The following is a 27938-nucleotide window of genomic DNA, read 5'->3' as shown; positions in this document are numbered from 1 at the left end:
CATATTTAAAGTAAGTGTAGTTGTAACCCTAATATCTAAGACATTAGAAACTATCTCAGAATTAGTATTCTAAGACAAATAGTACATTCCGTAAGTAACTGGTCCACTGAAAAGTCCTGGGACCGGTAATGTGGGCCTAGGAAAGCCGTTGGAAGGTCCGTAGAGAGATGGGGACCCCATGTGTGCGCCCAAAGGGAATGGTAGAGCGAAAGCAGGTAGGATGGGTTTCGATGCGAGTTTGTACTTCTCCAGCTCGGCCTCCTGGAGTCTTTTGGGGGGGGGGGGGGGGGGGGGGGGGGGGGGGGGGGGGGGGGGGGGGGGGGGCTTTTGCTCCTGTTTTGGAACCAGATTTTGACCTGTGTCTCTGTCAGATTGAGGGAGTTGGAGAACTCGGCTCTCTCGGCGATGGACAGGTATTGCTTCTGTCGGAACTTCCTCTCCAGCGCCAGCAACTGAGAGGTAGTGAAGGGCGTTCGAGGTTTTCTGTTGTTTTTATGCTTTCTTAAAGTACATGGAGGTGGGCTCGAGCTTCCTGAGATAAGACACAAGTTGGGAAAAAATGTTAGGAAATATCAGTTTGTCCATTCATATTCTACGACGTTTCCCCGCAAATTTGTATTTAACTTTTTTCGACTAATCAAAGAAAGAGTCCATATGTACAGAGAATATTAACAAAGGTAAATATTTAAATGCCTATAGCCTACAGCCCAAACATGATAGGCTAATTATATGATATGTTCAGCCAATAATAATACTGCTTACATATGAAAATACCAGTAATAACAAAAACAAGAGTAATGTTATAGCAGTAGGGCTAAAGAACGACGTAATGATCAGTGTCCACAACTTTCCTTGCGACAACAACCTACGGTTTTAAAGGAACAACTTACGAGGAGGAGTTGAGAAAGAGGATGTCTGGAACCAAGTGCTCTGGTCTTTCTCACAAAACTCGGGACTATCGTCACTAGGGCTCTCTGGTGCGTTTTGAGAGCTCTCTGCTGAAACTTTCGTCTCCGCGTAAAATGTCCTGGGTGAAAACTGTCCGCCCTGCGCTGCAACGGACTTCGGTTGGACCAGACGTGACTCCGACGAGGAATAGACAGTCCGGCAGGTCGTTTTCTTCGAAATCAACGATTCGACACTAAACGGTAGACTGCTAGTCTTAATTTTGTATCCTTTGTCGGTCGTCATATCTTTGGGTTGAAGTTCCTCGCTCTCTGTATCCGACTCTTCCTTTGGATGCTGTTTAATCTCGTGGGACGGAGACCCCAGTGTCGGATTCATCATGCAGGGGTAAAGGGGCCATACACCTCCGTATGACCAGCTTGTGAAATCGCGTGCTATGGAGTAGTGTCCGATGTGTCCTCTCGCTGTCAGAAAAGTGCCCAGTAGCGAAGCGCACGAGATCGGGTCGTCTATAAAAGGGCAGTAAAGTGTTCCCCTTCTCAGGGCCGGCCAATCAGCTCGTCAAGTCGCCCTCATGACGTCCCTGGCTCTCGTTTCGATTGGCCCTCTGCCTTCTGAGAGACATCAAGAGGCCCCTTGAAAGAAAACGAGAAGTTAATCGTACAGACCCCGTGCGGTGCAGGGGTATTGATAGCTCAAGGGGTTTTGTCTCCGCGGAACACAAAGTGGACCAATTTTACCGCAATTAACCAGTGGGGAGGCCTCTTGAGTATTTATATCCATTAGTCGAGGCTTCGTTGGAACCTTTCAATGAATTAATCTCACCCTCAAACAAACTTCTTGATAGTCTAACTAAGAATTCGAGCAAGAAAGGGAAAAGAGTTATTAAGAGTTGACTTGTTTAGCTGAATTGTTTATACATTTTCGAAAAGGTTAAGTAGGTTTGAGCATCTTAACATTTCAACAAACAAACACATTTACATACCGAAAACAGAAAAAAACTGATATAATGAAGAAAGAAATCGATTAGATATGTCTGTTGGTCACACAGCATTACGGCAATTTAAGGCCTGTCATGGACCCTTTCAAGCCCACAATAGTCTCAGTTGAGAATCAACAGGCGTTTTTTTTCTTCAGGTCAAACTATTTAATAAGCCAGACAAGTTGTGTTTTGGAAGGCGCCAGCATCGGCGGGATCAGAAAGGAAGCTACCTCAGGGAGAAAAGGCAACGGTTAACTCCACTTAACCAATTGTCCTCGAAATATTTCATAGTCCAGTGCATTGCTGGAAGGACACACATTTTATTTATTTTTTTACATCTAAAGGAACTTGTTGCAGGAAAGAGGTTTGGGTATGAATACATTCCTGGATTTTCTCATATTTTATGATTATGATAATTATATAAAAATAATGAACGTTATGTAGGAATTTTTATTTATTTTATTTTATTTATTTAACCTTTATGTAACCAGGCTGAATCATTTAAGAACAAATTATTATTTTCAAAGATGGCCTGGCAAAAAGCAAAAGCTTTTTGAGGGAGAGGGGAAGGGGGCTATGGAATAAAAATCTGGTTAAAAGCATAACGGCACACAACCACAGCAGTACAACATACAGAAGAAAAACAAGCAGGGCATTTGTACATAGGGAATCAGAGAGGATAAAAAAAAATGTAAAAGCACAAGAACACAAAGCAAGACACAGACTATTTACACCAGACAACAACCACAATCAAGACATAGACTGACTGGCAGGAATGAACAGAGGATACAGGCAGGTGAGAAACAGACAAGGCAACATTGGTGCAACAGTAGGACTAAACTAGACAGTTGGCAACAGACAGACCATGGGGATGAATAGTACAACAAATACTAAGGGGAGGGGTTAACAGGTAAGAGAGCATTTACAGAAATCGGTGAGGATGAGTGAAATGTATAGGGCCTACAACTTGTGGACATCTAATCATAAAAAATCGACATTAAGTATGCAATTGTCTGTAGAAGAAACACATATTAATTTAAAAACCACACACAATTGTTTTCCTTATTTCAGAAATTGGTTTCTGAACTTTATTTAGAAGATGGATATTTGGTAAAAATGACTCAATGGGTAATGTCCATCACATATATTTGGTTAATTTAACACAGTGCTTGTACTAGAGAATGACTATCCACATCTGACTTTTCTACAGTTGATTATAAATGTGCCATAGTAACAAAAGCCAAAATGTAATCAGATGGATTTTATTACTCGAACACATTTCTTCGCTAAAAGCCGAGGTTGACTCCACTTTGTCATGGTTGTGTATAACCCAAACCCTTCGTCTGTCATTCTCACCTAACGAGATACTACATGACATGCTGCCCCTGAGGCTAATACAAGATGGGGTCCCTGGCATCAGCTGTCCCTGCTGTCCCAGAGACCCCACTGAAAGCCTGTGACTCTGCAACAATCATCGGCAGGATCGGATACACAATTTAAGACGGAGTGCAAAAGCGCGGAGTCGCAAGATGGGGTTGTCTTTTTAATGAATTGGGTAGCCACGGTCTCCCCACTTTGCTCTCTCTCTCTCTCTCTTTCTCTCTCTCTCTCTCTCTCTCTCTCTCTCTCTCTCTCTCTCTCTCTCTCTCTCTCTCTCTCTCTCTCTCTCTCTCTCTCTCTCTCTCGCTGTCTCCTTCTTGTCATTCTCATTGACCCCCCCTTTACTCATTACTCTTAACACTTCAATTTATATCCTAATTTAATTAAAGGATGAATAATTGATCAATTTGAATGGTAGTACTGGTATCCCCTTCAAAACAGTTCTGTTGACACTTAACCGATCGTCACGTTGGTTTAGGGTTAGCTTCAATGATGGTCCTCGATTTCTCCAAGACAGATTAGTGACAGGGCATCACCAGGTGTTTTTGAAAGCCAGATATACCATTAAAGCAAGTCAGAGACACACCATTACACATGTCAAGTTGTTTTCACAGTCTGAAAAACCAATTCGACATCACCACCATCATCTCGAATGATGGTCCTCGATTTCTCCAAGAACAGATTTTGAGTCTGCTTCTTCTTTCCACCTCTTGACAAGCTACCTCTGTTCCCTCTGCCAGCCCCTCTTTTGAACCAGATGTTTTGGGTTTAAACCCCAGCAACCGTGTAGCCGAGCCTTCACTTAATCTGTTCCCTCCAACTGTCGTGCGAGAGAGAGGGACGGGACCCGAATCGTAGCGCACACCGATCAGTACAGAGATCCGATCAGATACAGGTACACGCACACCCAGTGAAACGTCGACACAAGTTCAAGTTAAACCATGATCCCCCGATGTGTTTTACCGTTGGCTTTGGTTTCAGACCCCCCTCTCCTCAGCAGAAGTCATTTCTGTAACAGCGTGCGGGGGAATGAACTGTGTCAGGAATCGTTAGCGAGTTTGAAAGCAGATCCGTTTCTCAAGGTCGGACAGAGATGGGAAGCACTTTTCCCTTCACCACATGCCGGCACCAGATATGAAAACTTTTTTTTCTTTTTTTTTTCTCTCAAGCGCCTGTCTATCGGACCGTCCATGAGGCCATTTCTAATATTCTCATGCTTCGGTGAAACCACTCTACCGCTCGTGAAGCTCGGGGCCAAGTTGAGGCCCATTTAGCAATGTGAGAAAACATACTTAATGTACTAAGCTCTTTGTGCTTTCAAGATGACTGTTGTGGAAACCTGCAGTCGGAAACTCTTTATGAAGACTTCAGCCAAAAAATCTCTTTCTCACAATTTGGACAGCCGTGAGAGTCCAATCTGGGGCTGCTCCACGCCTTAAATTCATACGCACACAAAAAAATCCAGCCTACATTAGCTACAGTGTGTGAAGACAGATGGTTAATTTCAAGTCCAGGACCGACACACAGTTGATGGACCCACACAGTGAGTTACAGAAGTAAAGGTCGCTGAGTCAAGCTGTCCGCTAACAATGTGCCTATTCCCTGTTGCGTCAAGACCCTCTGACAAACAAACACATCATTTACAGAGCATGAGGGAGGCTAGGAACCCAATACCTGTGAGATGGTTTGACAGTCGTGACACAAAAGAGAAGCTGCCACAGGGTATTGGAGAGAGATGGACAGGCCGTTGACACCGCAGAGAGAGAGAAGACAAGGGGCCAAAAGCTTATAGGGCCTCACACCATTCCTCTCTCTCTCTCTCTCTCTCTCTCTCTCTCTCTCTCTCTCTCTCTCTCTCTCTCTCTCTCTCTCTTTCTCTCTCTCTCTGTCTCTCTCTCTCTCTCTCTCTCTCTCTCTCTCTCTCTCTCTCTCTCTCTCTCTCTCTCTCTCTCTCTCTCTCTTTGTCTCTTCCTCTCTCACTGCCTCTCTCTGTTGCTTCCTCTCTCACTGCCTCTCTCTCTCTCTTTTTCTCTCACTGTCTCTCTCTCTCTGTCGCTTGCTCTCTCTCTGTCACTCTCTCATCTCCCACTCTGACAGTTGGGGAGAGCCTAGAAGTAGCTGCCAGAATGATGTTGGATGGAGAAAGATACTTGCCGGATATGGTTACTTACCTAGAAGTGCTTTGAAGGGGCCGATGTCATTTTGAGGTCCTACTCATCTACTGAAAATTGGAGTTAGATTTATATGATCTGTTGTTCTGCAGAGCAATTAGTATCGAATGTCTTCAAGTGACCAGAAGGGACATTTGCGTAAATGTCACTAACCTATGATGGCTGTGGTCTCCGTCTTCAAACATCAAGGCCACAACCCCTCCCCATTTACACGGGTGCACCAAGAGGTAACGATGAATTTTTTTCTTAAGCTGACATTTTCATTGTCCTTAATTGTCCCCGTCAAACTCTGCTTTTGTGACGAAGCTACCGTATGTTCAGAGGCAGTGCCGACCGAAAGGGCTTCTCATTTTGAGAAGCGTTTAAATAGCATTGCACCGGGTAGGGATCCACAGTGCAATGGAAAACATCTTGACCTTTCATTGGACTTAACTAGTTGAATGAATCCAAATCAGAGTGGTTTCAGGCCTGCAGTTAAACACTGGTTGAAGGTCCTCCTGCCCACTTCCTCTTGTGACATCACAGAGGCCTGGCTATGAATCCGGGGTAATGGGAGAAATATTCTCTCGCCATTGCACTGTAGGAAAAAGGAAAGAGGTATGCTAGACAGGGGGAACGGGAAGATGGGAGAGGCCTTTTCTGTAACTGCGGATGAAACACAATCGTTAATTGTACGTTGCTTTCCATGAAGAATTACTGTTAAACTCTTAAATGTGTTGATGTGTCTCAGGCTTAGAGGTACATTTTAAAGCAAAAAATAATCAATTTTACTGTGAAATTATGATCTAATAAAGAACACATCTAAAGCAGAGTGAAAACTTACTGAAAATGCAGCTAAAGAAATGGACACTGTTTACTTAAATACTTGATTGTAATTGTTGACAACAAACCACCTCATTGTATTTACTCAGATTCCCCCTGTCGTAAACAACCTAGGGAACAAACAGATGTTTTTATTGAGGCTGGGGAGAGAGAAGGTTTCTTCAACACACACAGTGGCCAACAGAACAGAGTTTGTGGCTGAAAAGCCCGCAAGAGGTGACAGTGCAATTCTCCATTTTCGTCTGGCCCGCGTTTGGCCTATAGAAATCAGCATTCTTGAGGAAAGCCTGGACACAATAGGAGTGGGCGAGCAGGGTTGGACAGTACAGGATGAGAAACTTACTGTGGTCACTTTGTGGTCTCATTCGCTAACCCAAGAATGTCGCCACAATCATACGTGGTCTTAGCAGCCAGGGTTAGAATGCATTATATTCGAGAAAACTCTAGGCAGCACGGTAACAATTTTCTCTTTTACTGTTGGCTTGCATTTGCAGGCTGAGCAGAAACCAGAAACGATTGCATAAATTACAGACATTTAGTATATATGATATGAAATGCTCTTTGGGACTTTGTAAAAATGTATTGGCTGAAATATGAGCGTTGTCGTAAGTGGATGTGTGAAAATAATACAAATAAGTTGCTTGCTAAAGATATCTTTTGTTTAAAAACCAAATAAAAAGGTGGGAAAAAAAGCCAACAGCCTATTTTGAGACAGCCCAAATATGTACAAACTCTCACATCATCCACAAACTGCTAAGTGCGCCTAAAACAATTTGGGGATAACACTTTAAATTAGATTTAGATTTAAGGTCAATTTTGGGATTAGTGGGAAGTTAAATGTGTGTTTGTATTGTGGAATTATCGACATTTCATGCATTTACTCTATGGGTCTTGTGTGTGACCCGTCTCCAGCTAGTTAAACCAAACAGCTTGTGACAGCATATCAGATCAATCTGGTTACACAGAGAATCTCAAAGATAATTGTAGTTTTTTCAGAACATGACATATTTGTTTATGAATGAGAAGTAAACTAATATTTAAGGAGTTATTTTAACAAAGATTGAAACGTCAAACAATAGTGACCAAGTGATGAAAAAATTCTTTACAGGAAATTTGAAAAGAGAATCCTTAAAGTTCAATTATCAGCAATACAACATTTCATAACCCTGTTATTGCTTGTGTCCTGGGATGACACCAAATTGGTTTTGCGATAATCTTTGTCACAAGCATGTTTATACTTGCTTGTGACATGCTATGCTGTTGAGTAACTTTCCCATAAGGTCATATTTTGACCTCACTGAGCAATGCTATGATGAACCATGTGATATGAGGCACTGTCGTCACTCAAGTTACAGTTACAGTTATGGAAAGTTACAAATCATTTCCATCCATCCTTTAACGTTGAGACATATCATGGAGAGTTTGGCAATTAAAAGGAAATATATTTAAAGGAATTGTTAATTATACTACATTTACATATTACTTAGAATAGATGAATGGACAATATATGTTGAACACTGATGCTTGGAATCCAATAATTTGCATGAAAAGCTGTTTAACAATCCCAAACCTATTTTTTACCCCATCCAGACACCTCAATCATTTCCGTTTTATGGTGCTGCTTTCAATCTTTTAAACTGTAATTTTTTTAAATGCTTCTTTCAGGGATTAAAATTCCCAGACCAACCTTTGTCACCATCAGAACTAACTTGTCTGATAGTAATAATGTTATTACAAGCTCTAAAGGTCAGAACAAATGTGAGTGCTTGAACCTCCTGAGATTACAATTTCAAAGTCCTCCCCGTGAAAAAGCTACAACAATGGAATGGGTGGGAACTTAAGAAAAGGGGGGCCCTTTCAAACAAACAAGCATGGGTTTCTATTCAATGAGACTGGAACAGAGAGATTGGCTTTAAAAGGTGGAGGGGTGTGGGTGTGTTTGTGTGTGTGTGTGTGTGTGTGTGCGGTCGGTGTGTGTGTGTGCTTCACTACTCCACGGCCCTTGAAATTTAAGCAGATGCTCTCCGCAGCACAAACAATCAGATACGGCGTTCCACACAACTTTAATTTAACACCAAGCCATATTTCTCTCTCCCTCTCCCCCTCTCTCTCTCTCTCTCTCTCTCTCTCTCTCTCTCTCTCTCTCTCTCTCTCTCTCTCTCTCTCTCTCTCTCTCTCTCTCTTTCCCTGCTCTTTTCCCCCTCCCCCCCCAAAACAGAGGCTGGACAGGAAAGTACATGGGGGGGGGGTTAGGGGTTCAGGAATCGCGCTTTCTTGGTGCTTTTTTGCTTAATGAGCTGGAAAATACAATTGCACTTTTCTGACTGTGAAAATTGCTCGGAGGCTAGTATAAATGAGCAGGGGAGAGGAAGCCTGAAGGGATGGATCTTGCTGAGAGCTCAGAAAGAGTGGAGGATGTGGAGGGGTGGGGAGAGAGGGAAATAATGGAGGAAAATCCTGTTAGAGGAGGGATACGGGAAAGCTGGGCTTCTATTTAGGCTGAAGGAGGCTGAAGATATGACCACTTGTTGCGGGCGGACAAGCCAATGTACTCCGGCTCCTGTTGCTGTGGTAACCACTACAGGAATATGTCAGGGCAAGGACGAGGCACTCGACACAACTGGATCACATGACTTCCAGGTAATGATATGATGCACATCCTGTTTACTTTCAACGACCAGTTACAACAGAACATGGGACTGTGAGCCTGAAGGCCTGTCACACACACACACACACACACACACCTTTCAGACTCGTACGCATAAAGCTCTTGTTTATCTGCCGCCGTAACAACCCCGAACTCTCTCTTTATCCCTCTCGGACAATGGGATCTTTTCAGTCTCTACACCAATTATCATTCCCATTAATTCTCTCCATTCTCTCTGAGATGTGATGTCGACAGAGTGGTGGAGCGAGCCCTCCACATTGCACATGTCCCTCCGAGTGCCCCCGCATGCTCTTTTGACCGCTGCGCTGGGCATCTGTTGCTCGCGGACCCCTGCCTCTCTCATATCTGCATCCTAATGCCCATTCCCCGCTGGGACGTTAACTTTGGCCCCGATTGATAATTGATGGCTTCCACACTTCAGCCCTGTAAACCGACGACTCCCCCACCTCCCCCCTTCATCCTCTTCCCTCTTCTTCATCCATTCCACCCCCCCCCCCCCCCCCCCTCCACCCCCCACCCGGCAGCATCGCCAGTTGTTACGGTATCGCTGCTGCTGTTCTGGGGAGCTTTGACTCCACCGTTGTGCTTTTCTTATTTATTGTTGGATTATTATGGACTGTGAGAGAATGTGAGCGTGAATGTGTGGGTGACAGCGAAAGAGGAAGAATGACAAAGGGGTGGAGAGAGAGAGAGAGAGAGAGAGAGAGAGAGAGAGGGAAAGAGAGAGAGGGAGAGAGAGAGAGGGAGAGAGAGAGGAAAAGGAGGAGGAAAGATTTCACAAAAAGAGAATCACTGTTGATATTTAGTGCATGTATGAGGCAGGAGGGAGGAGGAGAGAGGGAGGAGGAGAGAGGGGAGGTTCTGAGTTCCCTTTTCTTCTTTCTTCCTTCATTCTCCTCATTCTCATTCTGCAAGTTTGGCACATGCCTTCTGTTACTAAGTGGCAGCGCAGCGCCCTGAAAGGAAGGGGGCCTGAGGGCACAGGCATTTCCCCTTTCTCCCGCACCACTAGGTGCCCTAGACTTACAACCCTGGCAGCTGCTGGGCCTTCGATGCAGCCCATAGACGCTTCTCTGCAGGTGAGCTCTCCTGCCAAACAGGCCGTCTCCACTCCGCTCAATGGCCTTTCATCCTGGCCTTTCATTGGTGCTGGGAGGGGGGGCTTGGGGGGCGGTGAGGCTATTGCAGTTAATCGTAGGAGTAGAAAGCATCAGAATGTGTGTCTGGAAGCGTCGGTTGACGTCAGTTTGTTTTGTGGAGCGAAGAAGACTCTTTTTCCAACCCCCTTTCCTCGCGAGCAGTCGTACTCGGACGTGTTGAGTCTGTCGGATGGCTGTGTTGTGATGTGGGGGAGGTGGGGGAGGTGGGGACGGTGGGGGAGGTGGGGGAGGTCTCTGTCCAGTGTTTCTACTTCTTTAAAGTCACCAGGCCAGATGCCCTCACGATGAGCCCTTCCCCTCTGAACATGTGAGACACACAGACTCAAAGCCTCTCAGAAGTTTGTTGTTGTTTTGCTTTTGACAGGCGCCGGTAACCGCTCCCCCCCCCCCCCCCATATCCTTTTCTCAGTTGCAGCACATTCTCTTTTTATTCACTTTCTCCTTTATCTTCTCTGCTCCCTCTCTCTCTCTCTCTCTCTCTCTCTCTCTCTCTCTCTCTCTCTCTCTCTCTTCTCTCTCTCTCTCTCTCTCCCTCTCTCTCTCTCTCTCTGTTCTCTGTGATGCGAGCTGTTACATATTACTCCCGAGGTGTGGTGCCTCTTCTCTCAAAGGCCTCCTCTGTTCCTCTCAAACTGCTGCCAAGCTGGGCTATCTATTCATTTGGTTACTTAAGTGTAATTGCCTCTCTTTGAAGCCTCAGAGAGGCAAATCATTTGCTTTGGCCCCGGGGCAGTGCTGGTCACTGAGCCTGCGACCCCCTCCTGTTCCCCGAGCGTCGGAGAGTCCACGAGAGGCCAGGTCCCATACAGAGAAGAAATAATACAGCCAGGGCTGCTCAGTTTCACCTCCTTCTTTTCATCCCTTTCTTTTGAAAAAAAAGAGAAGTTTTCTTTTTCATTATTAACAACAGCTTGCTCTCCCCGTACCAGGAGAGGGGTGTCAGGAGGAGAGGATGGAGGGAGCGAGGGGGGCGAGAAGAGAGGATGTTGTGGAGAGAGGGTCGAGTCCCCCTGTAGATGTCTGCCGGAGTCACAACAGTGAGGAACCCTCCCCCAACCCCCCCCACTGGCAAATACACACACACACACACACACACAAATATACACATACACACACATGAATACACACACATACACACATGCGCACAAACACACACACACACACAAACGCTCACGTATCATCAATAGCGACAGGTCAAGGAGGTATTGAGAAAACAGCCGACCCCCCCCTCTCCTTCCCCCGCAGTTCACACTGCTAAACAGGGGCTCATGTTTCATAGAGCACAGGCCTCAGCTCTCTGGGACAAGGATCCCTGCATGGTCAACTGACTGTGTGTATGTGTGTGTGTGTGTGTGTGTGTGAAGGTGTTAGTGCACTATAAAAGTGTTTTTGTGCACTACATGTGTCTTTGTGTGTGTGTGTGTGTACTGAATGGGTCTTTGTGTGTGTGAAGATTTGACATCTGACATTTACCATTTGATTTGACATGGCAATGCCCTCAGTCAGTCCACATAGTTAATAACTGCACAGACTTACCCTGTGTGTCATGTTAGGTGAGAGCAACACAACTGCAAATCTGCACAACAAAACCATTTAAAACTGAAAATGACTCCAACACTTGGTGTAAATGCTAGCACCCTAGCTACATTGACGTTGTAATCCTTTAATAAGATAATGACAGAGGTAAAACTCCGGTCACATTTACAAAGGTGGGGTCCACAAAAGGGTTAACATGACAGAAGTCCGACATTTTCCAATTCAGTGTCCAACAACATCATACCACTTTTCAAAAGCAATATATAAAAAAGAGCAACTTTGAAATGGCGCAATCCCTCTTTAAGGTGCGGCGGAGCCAAATCGATGTGGACGGAAGGCGGTAAAGAGTGGAGCAGGTTATGAACGCTCGCGTTTAAACTTTCTATCATTCTGACTTTGAGGTTTTTTTAAGAGAGGAGCGTTCCCTGCAGTCAATCCAGATGGTAACAATTCTTAGACATATTACGAGCTGCTCCCTGCCAAATCACCTACCTTTGGGCTATGTTTTCAGTCGGCTATAAAAACCAATAATGTAATTTTGATCTAGTTTATCTGGTATCAGTCGGTCCGACTCGGTTTAGCCTATGTAAGACACACTGTTTAAAAGTATGGAAGGAGTACTTTAAATTGTTTCACTCCCCCTTTCCCCCTGCTGTCTGTTCTCTGCAAGCAGTCTTTTTTCAATATCAGAACTGGCCTACTGTGGGATTCACGTTGCTTGTTTGACTTGTGTATCGGGCCCACTCGCTCTGGCCAAGAGTTTGCGTCTAGCTTCCACAAAGTCTGGCATATGGCTTTGGGAACTTAAAAATACACATTACTCTAAGTATGTGGTCATCAGCAGGAAGGATCTGCGTGTCTGGGTCTTGGCTTTGGAGGGCATGCTTTTGTGGAACCACTCTCGTCCTGATCTTGACATGGCTAATGTAAGAAGGACACAGTAGCTAACTCTCAGTGCCTCACTACCCATAGTCCCTTGTGGTCCGTGTACGAGTCGCAGGTGACCTTGGACCAGACACAGCGTTTTGGAAAGCCTTTAGCTCCACCTTACAATTACAGGAGACCTCAGGGAGAGTCCAGTCATCGCATGGCCAGGAACATGGGAGCCTTTGATAAAGAACACACACACACAGACACGCACAGACAGACACGCACACATAGACACATCCATCTGTGGTATTTTTCCCTCATAATGTCCAAAGAATGTAATTGGGGGAGAGACAAACCACAACAAGGTAAGAAACAATCAAGACATAAAACTCCAGGTTTTCCATTCTGTGTGTGCATGTGTGAACGTGTGCTTGTGTGTGTGTAACGTGCATGTGTTTGTGTGTGTGTATGTGTGGGCTTGTGTTTGTAGGCATGTGTTTGTGTGTGTGTGTGTGTGTATGTGTGGGCTTGTGTGTGTAGGCATGTATGTGTGTGTAAATGTTGCTTTGTGTGTGTTGGTGTGTACAGTTTGTGTGTATGTGTGCGTGTGTTTATTCCACTGAACAGATCACATGGACAACTTGAAGCCCGCTGTGTGGAATTACTCCTCACTAATGGCCCTAGACACTTTTGTTGCAGGAAATCGAACAGCCACACTGTAACTGCTGAAAGAGTGATAAAAACAACCCAAATTGCATCATGATGTCAGCCAAAGAAACCTCCCCTAATCACAGGAACCTCTCTCTCTCTCTCAAATCAACCAAACGGGTTTATTGACTAGTTACATGACGAGTGAACTTGTCTCAGCAAATGCTATGTGTCTGTTTGAGAGTTTGGAAAAATAAAGTTTTAAATGCACCCCCCCCTCTCCCCCCTCCCCCCCTTTGAAAACCAAAAGGTGTCTAATAAAGTTGAATTAAAGAACACAGAATTACCATGGTAATTTGCTAGTCTACGAGGTCATTAAGTGTCCGTTTAATGAGATACAAACTGCAGATAATGAGACGTGAGGTACAGCTGAATGACTGCCAAAGGGGGGGGGGGGTTCGTTTTGTGCTTTTTGAGGTATGATGTGTATGTGTGCATGACTGTGTGTGTTTGTGTCTAGCTGAGCGGTTTTAACAAATCCATTGGGGGGTATTCAATGTTATTTTATTTCAGACACGTCACACATCCATATCAGTAAAACCTTATTTTTTTAAGTAGATTTTTAAAGTAGTGCAAGGACAAAGAGTACAGGAATATGCCAGAGATAATTTCCACAGTGATTAAAACACACACAGATATTTGCTCTAATGTTTCCAAAAACAAGAGGAAATCCTTGTGTCACTTTTATTTGTTTTTGTTTTTTTAATTATCAACTAGCCAACACATATGACTTGCACTTGTCCATCTTGGGAGTTTAAGCAGGATTCTAAATGCATCATACAATGCCACCTGAAGCATTTTAATTATATTTGGCCTATCTATTTTTCTGTGTAAACATTTCCAAAATTAAGCCCACAGCACTTAAAAAGTTACAGGTATAAATCCGGCTCCTTTAAGTTGCCTTAAATACAAAATCTGTCAATTGACATCACCAAAGTACGCATACAGGTACAAACATAACTACTTTTAGATCTATGAAGAAATCTCAAATCCATGAAAGGCAAACAGCAAGGCTATGCGCTACAACAAGGAGGCGCTGTACAGTAGGCCGAGTATGGAGAGGAAGTCTCGACCCTCACCCTCGCTCCCACATTACATGTCATCCTGCTAATGTATCTCCAGTAGGTTCTGCTAATATATCTCCAGTAGGTTATGCTAATGTATCTCCAGTAGGTTCTGCTAATATATCTCCAGTAGGTTATGCTAATGTATCTCGAGTAGGTTCTGCTAATGTATCTCCTACAGCACACAGGTGAGACGTCATAGCAACCATTTGATGTAAGCAATTTATCTATCACCCCAGTAGATAGACATTTTTAAAGCCTGTTTGAAAACGTTTAGCTTTGAGGTTTTTTTATTTTACCTGTAGCGCCTCGCGATTTATTAGGTACTATTAAGGTAAACTATGAAGAAAATACAGTATTTAAATGATCATTTGTTCAGAGACCATAATGCGGATGTGACAGTTGAATGCTCTTAGACTGACGGGAAAGAAAATAGAAAATGTATTTAGTCTTTTATCAGACATCTTTGCACAAGGTAATAACATTTGTTTTTGGAGCAAATATGATGATCAAGTTAGATAAAATCTCTTGTGTCCTTAGATGTGGAATATTCCATATTCCGTACTCCACAGTATACTTTAGGTAGCGTGGTAAATCAGAAAAACATTTTCTCTGTTACCAAATGGTTGCATGCTTACAGTTTTTAATGACATTTGACCTTTGGAAAAATATGGTCCCAATCTAAGATCTGAAGCAGGAGGTACAATGTGTGGTTATGTTGACGTTTTTATCTTCCTGCATTCATATCCTCTGTAAGCTGGTGGTGCTTGTTAAAAGCCATTGTCGGTAACAAACAAATCTAATCTATGATGAACTGAAAGAACGAGAGAGAGAGAGGCAGAGAGAGAGGCAGAGAGGGAGAGAGAGAGAGGTAGAGAGAGAGAGAGAGAGAGAGAGACAGAGAGAGCAAAAAGGAGAGAGAGAGAGAGAGAGAGAGAGTGAGAGAGAACCGTCTTAGTCTCTTTCCGTCTCTAGTGTGGACAATTACGAATCAGAATTTCCCTGTGACTGAAATTTAAAGTTAACTAAACATTCTTTCTTCTTTCTCCTCCTCATCCTTCCCTCCCTTTGTGGTTCCGCGCAATCCTTTAACTAGCTCCATCTTTGACCTGAGCTGTATGTTTCCAGAAATGTCATGTCTTGTAAGTCAAGAGAAGACTTTAATGCCCAGATGATTTAACATTAAAGGTACGGGATCCCTTAAAGGGGCACTGTGCCAGAGAGGTAATATTACCCTCCTGTTCAAAATAAAGTGTACAAGCTAAATACATCCCACAGATCACGAGAATGAACAAGGTACAGCTACTATGCATGAACCTGCGGGTTCTAACCACACCTAAAGAAAAGGGTTGTATGTATTGTGGAACTCCTGGGGTTCTTAAGGTTCCTTACTGATGGAACCCTTTTACAGCTGTGTAGGGTGTTGCTTAAAACCCTTTTATGTGTTTTTTTTGTGTGTTGAAAGCTGTTGGATGTGGAACTTCTGGGACGTTTTTATGGTTACACATGGTTCTGGACGCTCTCTTTTGTAGTGTAAAGTATGTCAAAGGTTATGAAAAGGAACTGCTGAATTGTTCTTAGAAAAATATGGAATGGCTTTATCTGAAGAATTGGTTTGATGAACTGTTTTATTACATGTCGTTTCTACTGTAAACTGAAAGATCCAACAGGTCATCTTCGCACAAACCTAACCTCAGACAACTGTAGGTTAGCAGCAGTCAAAGGTCGACTGCTGCTAAACGAATACATGGACTAAACAAATACATTTGTTTTTTGTCAAAACCATTTTCTTTTTTCTTCTTAACATGTTTCTACTGTAAACATGTACAGTTGTATTCTTCATACGGAAAGAACGTGAATTATGCTTATCCTTTCTGGCAGATCTAGAGAGAACCGAGATGTAGTTTGGCGAGAGTCGTCCTGTGAGCAAAGTGCTCTGCCATGGTATTGTCTGTGGTTTCTTCAGACCTGTAATCAGATTTGAGGAGGTCTGGAAGTCCAAGGATCATTCTTTAAAGATTTCAGCGTTGCACTCCAAGAAGACAAAACGATGTCCAGTAAAAAAGAAATATATAATAAAAAGAAGCAAATAAATGTAAAAGCTATATTGAAAATCTTTCCCAGCTTCTATCATGCTGGGTTTGCTATAAAATTAGGTCTCTTCAAGAATAAAAGCTCAAAATAAACAATTTGCAATCCCCATTTTTTTTTACATTTTGAATTCAGCCATTAGGTTATTACATTGTTTGTTTTCTTCCTTGGATTGGGAGTTTGGTAAAAAAAAAAAAAAAAAAAAAAAACAAACCTTGTTTCAATTATAGTGATGGAACACATGTGTCTCTTATCGACGTGGGCATCTTCTAACATTGGCCTTTGAAACAACCGTGGCTCCATGCCGTAATTGGGCTTAAAAGGGAGATTCTCCCAGGGTGTCTGCATGCCCCTGGGCTCCTATCAGCTGACGCCCAGAGTGTCCAGAGAGCTCCTACAAGTGGTCGCGCGTGTGTTTGTGTGTGTGTGTTTTTGTTATGTAGCCTCTCTAGACATACACACACACACAAACACACTTACACACACACACACTTACACACACACACCCCTAACTGAGCTGTCATAGATGTTGTAATTGAATATGATCTGATTATACAAACATAATGCAGTGCAGATCCATCTTTTGAACTGGCCTGAAAAGGAAGCGAGATGAACCCAGAGAGGTGGGGTGTTGTAGCCACAGGCCGTGTGGTATGACACGGTAAGATGGGGATGAAAAAGGAAAAAAAAAGAGGAAGAGGAGGATGAGGAAGATAAATAAGGGGAGGACGAGCGATGTGAATAGAGGGCACAGACACGCACACACACACACACACAGACAGACAAACACACACACACCGACACACACATTCATGCACATTATTATTGTTGTATGATAGTTGATCTCTGTTACACTGGTGATGTCAAACCATCCTTCTTCTCATCTCTGCTTGGCAGCCCATCATGGGGTTGGATATGCTATTGTTGAGCTTTGCCGGCGTAGCGTCAGAGAAAAACAACAATTTGCAATCCTGACAAAGAACAAAACGCTTCATAATAAAAGCTTGTGACTTAAAACAATAAACACATTTTTTTCACAGAATGTTTTTTGACCCATAAGTTGAGAGGACAATTACTGTGGAGAAACTGAGAGGTATTTATCTTTGCTTTGCAGAGTGGAATCATGGGTTAGGGTTAGGAGGTGTAAGGAGTGAAGACACAGTTATCATCCTCACTGTTATTCGCGATGGTTAAAGTTGCACTGTCACTAGCAGTGAAATCATTACATTACAACCGTGCAGTGTGTGCATTGTTTGTGAAACTTAATTCAAGTATAAATAATTGTTTTCCAGATATAGATTTAAATTCCCCTATAAGATCCACTTTTTTGGCCGTAACAGCTTCCTGTCGCTCTATTTTCAAAGTTACAGCACTTCGCTATGTACAAAAATTGTCCTACATGGGCTCAGATTCTCAAAATAACATTCCTGCCATGGTATCATGAGGTGCTGAGGACTCAAAATAAAACTCCTGTTAACTCTCGTCAACAGGAAGAACCTAGAAGCATGACTGGAGGCCAAAAAGCTTAATTGCCCCTTTTGCAGGAATTTTCGGTGTGGCAAACTAATTGACCCACAATTCCCCAGAGCTGTATCAAGAGAGAGGAAAGAACGCCACAAGACCGATAAATCGGAAGCTCTAGTAAAGTCAACTATAACCAATGGCCAATTTGAAACACATGTTATTGGCTATTTTTACGACAGGTCTCCCCTCTAAAGTGAACAGGGGGTGGTTGAGCAGTTTTGGACTGACACTGTTCACATGAGACATGCATGTATTTTTTTTAAATATTTTGGGGAAATTCAAATTTTGGAGTGATAGAAAAACAAGCACACGTTCTGGTAATTAATGAACACACATCTGTGGAATTGATCACTGAAGTACATTTACATGTAGGGAAAATGCGAATAGTTTTTTCAATCCTTTGACCAATAAGATTCCTCTGTTTCCAAAACCAGAGGCGAGAAGCACGCCTTAGAACAATCCAAAACAGACGTCAAATTAACTTAATGACCGATCACGTTCACTTAGGGGTGGCCGTTCGAGTTGTCAATCACCCACTCTCTCCACTCGTTAAAGGTAAACACTGCTAGATAATGATCACTTTAGGGAGCCTCTGTCTCTTTCTCTGTGATTCTTATCTGAGAGGTCTGCAACTCATTTGAGGCAGTGGGCAATGACAGGAGCCGTGTTGAAACTGCTCTGTGAAAGGGGTCACCTTAAACCCCTCTGGTATCCGTCAACAGCTCTGCCTGTCCTCTGCAACTGACAAACAGTCTGGGACAGTGATACCTGGGGGCTTCAGAGTGCGGCACATACTGTACCGGGAGTAGAGAAAGGGAGAGGAAGGGAGGACGGAAGGAAAGAAGGAAGGAAAGAAGTGAGAAAGAGGCAGATAAAAAGGAGAGAGACAAAAGAAAGACGGAAAACAAAGTAAGAAAATGAGAATGTAAAAAAAAGGATAGAATGAAAGACCTTTCCTTTATCCTTCCCTCTTCCGTGTTCCAGTGATCTGCGGTGCAAGGCTATCTGGCATGGGACTAGCCCTCTCCGTCAGAAAGGTTTGAGTCAGCGGCCAATGTTTTTAACCCCACATGATAACACTTAGCCTGGCCGTAAAGAATAGGCCCCTTTAAGTGATCCATTAGTGTCCTATTCCCAGGAGTGGACCCACTGGTGTCTACTGAAACTAACCAGGAAGCCTTGAAGGAAAACAGCTCAACAGACATGCTCCTAGATCAAAGACTACCGCCCCCCCCCTCTCTCTCTGTCTTCCACCTTCCCTCGCTCCCTCCTTCCCTCCTGCCGACATCCCCCTGTCTTCCTCCCTAATGTTTTCAATTACGGACCGCTCCGAAATGTTTCACATTGTAACGTTATCAATTAGTCGGCGAACTCCAGCACGTTTATTTAATGGCCGGGGGAATTAGGCTGGTGATTTACAGCCTGCGAGGAAGATGAGAGAAGGAGATGTCCAGACACGGCCTGATAGAGAAGGGTTTGAAGTTTCTGGGAAAAGGACAGGAGCGTTCTGCACACCATGGACTCTGGGGCCACGGAGGCTTGGCTGCCACATCCTTTCTATCTTTTCTTTTTTTTTGTGAAAGACGGAAAACCGGGGGGGGCGACTTTTACATCGCTGTTCAAACGTTCTGTTCCAGTGAGTTTGTTGCTGTGTTTAATCTCGACGGAGCGTTCAAATCCATGACAAGCGGCTACTTAAGATGTATGTCTGTGCGTTCGTATTTATCTCAGCATTACGATGATAAACTCCTTACGGGTCTTCTCTTCTGCAGGTCGCCCGCTCGTACAGAGGCAAGTTTGTTTGTCAAGAGCCGACATTGTGTCGATGCACACACCTGAAAGCTGACACAGGGAAGCCTTCATGTGAAACCGACCACATGACTGCCTGTCCCCGTCCCTTGAAGGGGGGGGGGGGGGGGGCTGGGGGACAGACGGTCCTCATCTCGACGACACACACGCCTTTCATTCACCCTCAATGACCCTTGTTTGTGATTGTCCTCTCCGCTTGTTTCTGCCAGAGACGAGAGAGAGAGAGAGAGAGAGAGAGAGAGAGAGAGAGAGAGAGAGAGAGAGAGAGAGAGAGAGAGAGAGAGAGAGAGGAAGAAAGAGGAAGAGAGAGAGAGGGAAAGAAAGGCCAAGAGAGGGAGTGAGAGACAGAGAAAGAGAGAGAGAAGGAGAGAGAGACAGAGAAAGAGAGAGAGGGGAGAGAGAGACAGAGAAAGAGAGAGAGAGTGAGAGACAGAGAAAGAGAGAGAGAGGGAGAGAGAGAGCGAGACGGGAGCAGAGCGAGAGAGCGAACCAGAGAGGGGGCATGCGGTCTCCAACACACAGCCAATCACCTGAAGCCTGTCATCGAGCTCTCCCGCTGTCGCGTCTTTCACTGTCTTCCTCTTAATTACCCATCATGCCCCTCGCGGCCGAGGGCCCCTCACAAATTACAGAGCATTGTCCCCAGTCGATAGGGCTGTCATCGCGCGGCTCCAGGTTTCAGAGTAAGGCTCATTGTGATTGGAGAGGCGAGGACCTCCTCTGTACCCCCCCCCCCCACACACACACACACACTGCTCTGTCCCCTCCACACACACACACACACACACACACACGCACACACACACACACACACTCATCTGTTGTCCTTTACTCCCACACACACACACTTACCCACACACAGTCTCCTCTGCCCCCCCCCTTACCACACACACATACACACCAACCTGGGCTATTAGCCCTGGTGCCAACTGACTCTGTGACCCAGACGCTCCTACGCCGTGTGAGCAAGGCCAAATGACAGCACTGTGGCAGATATACCCGCGCACACAATAGGGCGCAGCGGAGGGAGCGAGGAGCAGGGCGAGGAGAGAGGGACTGAGGGAGTGGGCCTCCCTGTCATCAGTGAGTGAACATATTAAGTTAATCTTCCTGCCCGCCCCCCCCCCCCCCTCCCCTCCCCTCCCCCCCCACCCCACGTCGGACATATTTTTTCTCTTCTTCTCTCTTTTCTCTTCCTCTCTCCCCCCCCCCCCCCCCCCCCCCCCCATGTGGGTCGGTTGTGAGTGGAAGAATAGCCCCCCTCATCTTCTATCACACTAAATGACCGCTTTGGCTCGGGGGCTCCTGTTGAAGAATTGACCTCTGTTACCCCGTCAGACAGGTAGAGAGGCACGGGGGGCACGGGGGGCCCTGGGGGGCACGGGGGGCCTGGGGGGCACGGGGGCACGGGGGGCCTGGGGGGACCCTGGGGGGCACGGGGGCACGGGGGGCCTGGGGGGCACGGGGGGACCCTGGGGGGCACGGGGGGCCTGGGGGGCACGGGGGGCACGGGGGCACGGGGGGCCTGGGGGGCAAAGGGGGCCCGGGGGCCGAGGGCGGCCATGTTCCGGTCCACAACCGTTGAAAAGAAACTAATTTAACCGGTTCTATTCACGATTCCTCTCAGAGAAGCTTTTGACATATCACTGGACGGGCTTTGTTGACGGCACAATTTTGCCGGTACCGATGGTAGTGTACTACTCGTCTGTGGTGATCGTGGAATTCTGCCGAATTGTTTAGGGAATGCGCTCCCGCGGTTTCCATAATGTTAGTGTGTTCATGCACCAGGAATTTCACCTGCCCAGGACAACATACAGAGCACAGATGTGATGGAAGAACGAAAAGGATCCGGAGATAATCCCAGTTAAACCGCCATCGCACCGGGAACGCACCCCTCAGATTAGACATTGTGTACTTTTGTTTATCTTACGAGGGGGAAAGTAGCTTTGTGTTGATCAAGCCTGCCAAGCGATTGCATCAGCCAAAATGTTAAAAAAAAATCTAGTGAAAAACAAACACATAGTTAATTTTAATTGTACGCCTTTGCCTTGGGTATCGAGCCTAACGTTTTACTGTTCCTCTCTCTCCCTCCCTCTCTCTCTCTCTCTCCCTCTCTATAGCCACTATCTAAATGCCGGCAAAACACTAATTAATAATTGCTTGCACATGCTTGGGTTGAAAGTGTGGAACTTTTTTTTACTGTGGCACTAGGTGTAAATGAGATTAAAACTACAGAGAACGTGCCGTGGAACGTTTTCCAGAACCTTTTGCACTGACCGCTTGTCCACCCTCCACAACACTATGGATGCTAACTTGAAATGTGCACGCACCGGACTCAGGCATCACATGGAACACCTCAGGCATCACATGGAACACCTCAGGCATCACATGGAACACCTCAGGCATCACATGGAACACCTCAGGCATCACATGGAACACCTCAGGGATCACATGGAACACCTCAGGCATCACATGGAACACCTCAGGCATGACATGGAACACCTCAGGCATCACATGGAACACCTCAGGCATCACATGGAACACCTCAGGCATCACATGGAACACCTCAGGCATCACATGGAACACCTCAGGCATCACATGGAACACCTCAGGCATCACATGGAACACCTCAGGCATCACATGGAACACCTCAGGGATGTTGTTGTTTTAGCCTTACTTCCCCAGCGTTAGAGTCATTATATCACACTGTATTCCACTAATATGGATGAATCAAGATGTTGTCATATGCAACGCTACATTTAGTTCGTATCAATAAGTCTGTCTATGTAGGGGAGTCAGGTGGCTGAGCGGTGAGGGAATCGGGCTAGTAATCCGAAGGTTGCCAGTTCGATTCCCGGTCATGCAAACTGACGTTGTGTCCTTGGGCAAGGCACTTCACCCTACTTACCTCGGGGGAATGTCCCTGTACTTACTGTAAGTCGCTCTGGATAAGAGCGTCTGCTAAATGACTAAATGTAAATGACACACTTATGAAACACCCAAGAGGAGTATTAAGGTGTATCAAGGCCGTAGCCATGGAGTCAACATTGGGGGAACAAAATCTGCTGGGGAGTCTGAGGGCCCCCCCCTGAAAACTTTGTTTTAAAATGTATTTTTATTTTTATGATAATTTCAGACAGCGTGCTTGGTTGCCTGTCGTAGCGTAGCACATTTATATTTTATTTATATTTTTATATCAATATATTGGGGGGGACATTTTGACCATATTTGAATATTGGGGGGGATGTGTGTGTCCCAATATATATTATGATTACGGCCCTGGTGTGTATGATTGACTACAACGGCTTCCTTCCCCCCCACAAACATGCCCCTCCTCTTTCCTCTCCCCAGCGTCTGTCTGTGGTGTGTGAGAGCAGTGGTAATTCTATGAGTTTATGAGTGTGCAGTCGGCATATGTGTGTGTGTGCGCGTGCCTGTGCAGACTGTCTGCACGTGTGTGTGTTTGTGTGTGTGTCGCGGCTGTAAAATGAAAATGGAAGGCTCTCATTGAAAACAATGACTTCCTTCCTTTCGCACTCTCTCTCTCTCTCTCTCTCTCCCTCTCTCTCTCTCTCTCTCTCTCTCTCTCTCTCTCTCTCCTCTCTCTCTCTCTCTCTCTCTCTCTCTCTCTCTCTCTCTCTCTCTCTCTCTCTCGGAAAAAGTTCCATTTGGCCTCGATTAGGAGAGATGTAAATTGAAGGGGAGGGGGCCAGGAGACCACAGGGGTTACACACATGTATCTACAGCCACGACACTACGGGGCCCCCTCTAATTTAGATGTCTAAGAATTTGCTGTATGTGCCAGGCCGTGCCAGGAAGCTTCAATCACTCTGTAAATAAATGGGGCAGGATGCCCAGTCACATGACCTCCTCTCCACCCCCTCCCCCCATTTGTCATTAAAATATTTCCTCTGTGAGATATTACATTTACATTTAGTAATTTATCAGACGCGCTTATCCACAGCGACTTACAGTAAGTACAGGGACATTCTCCCCGAGGCAAGTAGGGTAAAGTGCCTTGCCCAAGGACACAACGTAATTTTTGCACAGGCGGAATCAAACCAGCGACCCTCTGATTACTAGCCCGATTCTCTAACCGCTCAGCCACCTGACTCCCTAGATATTACTGGAATCAGTGAGACGGAGGCTCCGATGCCCAGCAGCTTGGGACTGTGATGCTGAGGGTCATGGTCATGTCATATTGTTCCGCAGAGTCCTGAACGAGCATGCAGGCGTTGTTTTAAAAAAAAAATATTCAAAGAATCATGTTGAGGATGGTTCGTACTGGGCGTGAGAGCTCTCCTGTTGAACATGCTTTTTTCACTCAATTATTCATTATCGTTATTTTCAGACCAACAAATAAACAATTTGATTAATGACTTAGACACTTATCCCCTATTAAATCTTTTACACAACCTACTACTATTTAGAAACACAATTCAGAGTCCGTGTGTGTGCAATTATCGGTAGCCTAATGTAGGATATATCCTGCCTTGACTCGATGAACGCTCCTCTTTGCGTCAGCTCACTTGCTAGGCCTTCTGGGAGTATTTTGAATGTAATGACATTTAATCAGAGCCCTTTAAGCTAAATGTTTACTATGAGAACAGAGTTGTTGTTTTTAAGTGGAAACCATGCATTCGTTTCAGCCTTTTTTTACTTAATTTGAAAAGTTTAAATATATATCCATTTCATTATGGAGCCTGATCAAATATTTGTTTCATTGGCTTTCCCCCCATATAATGTAAATTGCTGCAAGCTGTTGCACTTGGAAAATGTTTGCTCATAATGCTTTTCTTCTTCATATAAATAACAGCTAAATGTTGCATTTAAACAAGTACAGACAGACAATTTATTCTTGGCCCGCGTCCTTGCCCCAAGAAGGCCTGGGCCAACAGGACTTTCAGCAGAGTTTAATGGGCTAGTATCATGATTTGTTGACAGTTGTTCGTCATTCCTGTTTTATTGTTGCTCATTCTGAGGTCTTCCTCGATGGCGGTGACCCACCATTAAGTTAACTCATGTATGAAAACCTCCAGATATAGGACACCGTCAGACAATAAGTTCCTGAAACTGAAGCTTAACTAAACTAAAGTTATAATTTGTGAAGTTATGATTATCCTATAACTGTTAATATTCTCAAACTACCCCGTTCAATAGATACCCTTATAAATATCTACAGAGTTTTTATTTGATGGCAGACTGTACATTTTACTGCTCTTTCTACCTCTCAAATTTGACTACTCTGAGTCTAGCATTCCATCCACATATCCCATAACCAGAACCAGAAACACTGGAATACCAACTGAAATTCAAACTGACATTTTCATCTCCTTTTTTCAAAGGAGGGATAATTCCCAATGATGTACACGACGAATTATCTTTGTATGGCATGAGAAGACAGCAGTGAAAATCAAGTTTGCTCCCCCTCCCTCCACCCTCAGAAAGAGAAGAAAAACAACTGACTTCAATTGACTGTGGTGTGTCCCTTTGTCAGTTCCTAACCCGTTCCCGGTAGGGTTCTGTGTGACGCTGAGTTCACCCGCCATGCACACACACACAATCAACCTCTCCCTTATTCAAACAAAGTGAAGGTTTTTCAACACACACACACACACACACTCTCTCTCACACACACACACACACACACACACACACACACACACACACAGACACACACACACACACACACACACACACACACATACACACACACACACAATCAACCAACTGCTTTGTTTTTCATACAACTTCAACTTGAACCTCCAATATCGGTTGTCATTATGATCCCTCTGTCCTAATTAGGTCCTTCAACTCATTGTAATCCTCAGTAATGACCTTCATTTAAAAGGAAAATAGTAGTCTCTGTTAATGCCTGACTGGAACTATGTTTGTTTACATGGAACCCATCGGACATCTTGTTTTAATATGTTGACTTTGCCTACACTAATCTTGAACTCAAAACCTTGCCTTACGTTGTGTATGTCTTCATCTTAGCCGGGCTAAATCTGTTTGTTATACTTTAGGTTGATCTCCATCTGCGTTTGATGTGGTAGCTCTACGCAGCTTGCAGAACAACGGCAAACATGTTTCCTATAAAGTAGTCTAGTCGATCTTCACCCGAGGACATCAGTGTGTAATGTATATATAAATATCAGGAGCGTCCACCAGCCTCCAAAAAAAAGTGTCCGGCAGATGTGTAAGCGAGTCGATAACCTATACTACGTCTTGGCCAAGTCATGGATTCAGTGGATCATCATAAATCACGTTGTGACCTTTCCCTCAACCAAACCTATCGAGGTCCCATTCATCCCTATTTGCCTTGCTGCTCCACTGGGCCGATAATTGGCAAAGCAAAACACAGATTAAACCCAATTTGGATGGTTGGAGTTTGAAGCTGAGCAGATTCGGCCGCGCTGGGCCTGAGATGGGGGTTCACCCGGCCGTCCTCTCTCTCTCTCTCTCTCTCTCTCTCTCTCTCTCTCTCTCTCTCTCTCTCTCTCTCTCTCTCTCTCTCCCTCTCTCTCTCTCTCCTGTCTGAAGCTGCCTCTCTCCCTCTCTCCCGCTCTCTCTCTCTCTCTCCCTCTCTTTCTCTCTCTCTCCTGTCTGAAGCTGCACCGCACAGGGACCGCAGGACTTAAATCAAACCAGCCTGCGTGTGTACGTCTGCGTACATGTGTGTGTGTGTGAGAGAGAGAGAGAGAGAGAGAGGGAGAGAGAGGGAGAGAGAGGGAGATAGAGAGAGTGAGAGATGATACGAATGGGAGAGAGGAGGAGAGAGAGGGATTGAGTACTGTGCGTGAGAGACAGAAAAAGAGGGTCTATGCCTGCCCGTCTGTTTGTGTTTGTGTGTGTGTTTGTGTGTGTGTTTGTGTGTGTGTGTGTTTGTGTGCGGTGTGTGTGTCAGCTTTCAGCAAGATGCCATCGCTAATAGGAACCAACTCCCAGAGTTCAACATCCATTTGTCTCATTAGCCTATTAGCTTAAAGTTTAATTGCAGGATGTCGTAAAATGATTTGGTCTATGACTAATGACAATATTCTGACTCTATAATCTGCGGAACAAAGCAAACCTAAGTTGTTTGTGTCTTTGATGGTGAATCTGGATCCCAGGTTTCCCTCCCATGCCTCTGCCTCCACCACCAGACTACGTTCTTTACAGTCAGATCTCACGGCAGGATAACAAACTAATGAGTAATTTCATGGCTGTTGAGTCATTTTTAAAGGCCAGTTGGATGAACCTGCGTGGCTAATTCTCTAGCCGCTGTTGTCAATATCTGTTACAAATGCGGGTTTCCACAAAAAGTGTAAGCACTGGAAAGAAACCTAGCAAGTGGCAGAACTACAAAGCTGATTACACCCTGGGGTACCAACAATGCCGTCTCCAGAGGTGAAAGGTCAGTTAGAGTATAACACAGCCAATGAAACTCCCCTTAGCAAATGAGTGAATTCCTCCCCGCAACCATGGGAGATGACCTCAAGGGGGCAGCATACCTCATAAACTCCACACTAACGACAACACTACCTCATTTAGCAGAAACCCACAACCTTAATAACGACGGCCTGGGCCTCTATACAGTTATTGTACCTCTCTTTATTTGGCCCTCAATCTCATAAGCGCGACAAGATAACAGTACCCAGGGAAACGCAAGATAACTTATGATAAGTTCCCGTCCTAATAGGATAAGTGGAGACTCAGAAGGCTTGTATAGAGTTACAGCCATCAGAGAGGGCTGAGTAGAGGAAGAGAGGTTAATGTGGGTGTGTGTGTCTACATGTGTGTGCATACGTGTGTATTTGTGTGTGTGTGCATGCATGTATCTCTGTATGTGTGTGTATAATGTGTGTGTGTGTGCATGTATCTTTTTATGTGCGTGTATAATGTGTGTGTGTGTGTGCATGTATCTTTTTATGTGCGTGTATAATGTGTGTGTGTGCATGTATCTTTTTATGTGCGTGTATAATGTGTGTGTGTGTGTGTGCATGTATCTCTGTATGTGCGTGTATAATGTGTGTGTGTGTGTGCATGTATCTCTTTATGTGCGTGTATAATGTGTGTGTGTGTGTGTGTGCATGTATCTCTGTATGTGCGTGTATAATGTGTGTGTGTGTGTGCATGTATCTCTGTATGTGCGTGTATAATGTGTGTGTGTGCATGTATCTCTGTATGTGCGTGTATAATGTGTGTGTGTGTGTGCATGTATCTCTGTATGTGCGTGTATAATGTGTGTGTGTGTGTGCATGTATC

General features: G+C 44.8%; 1 protein-coding gene across 1 annotated transcript; it reads right to left on the bottom strand.

Annotated features, from left to right (window-relative positions):
• Window positions 1–69: 69 nt before the first annotated feature.
• Window positions 70–22328, bottom strand: msx1b (muscle segment homeobox 1b). The gene is made up of 5 exons (XM_067259862.1): window positions 22022–22328; window positions 21046–21216; window positions 891–1370; window positions 329–532; window positions 70–281 (listed from the first exon to the last, which is right to left on the bottom strand). Exons 1-5 carry the CDS (start codon window positions 22326–22328, stop codon window positions 70–72), a joined length of 1374 nt encoding a protein of 457 aa, XP_067115963.1.
• Between the last annotated feature and the right edge of the window lie 5610 nt (window positions 22329–27938).

This window comes from Osmerus mordax, chromosome 21 (genome assembly GCF_038355195.1).
Source record: "Osmerus mordax isolate fOsmMor3 chromosome 21, fOsmMor3.pri, whole genome shotgun sequence".
NCBI classification, from domain to species: Eukaryota; Metazoa; Chordata; class Actinopteri; order Osmeriformes; family Osmeridae; genus Osmerus; species Osmerus mordax.
Note: the sequence above shows the minus strand (reverse complement) of the source record. Positions and strands in the feature narration are given on the sequence as shown.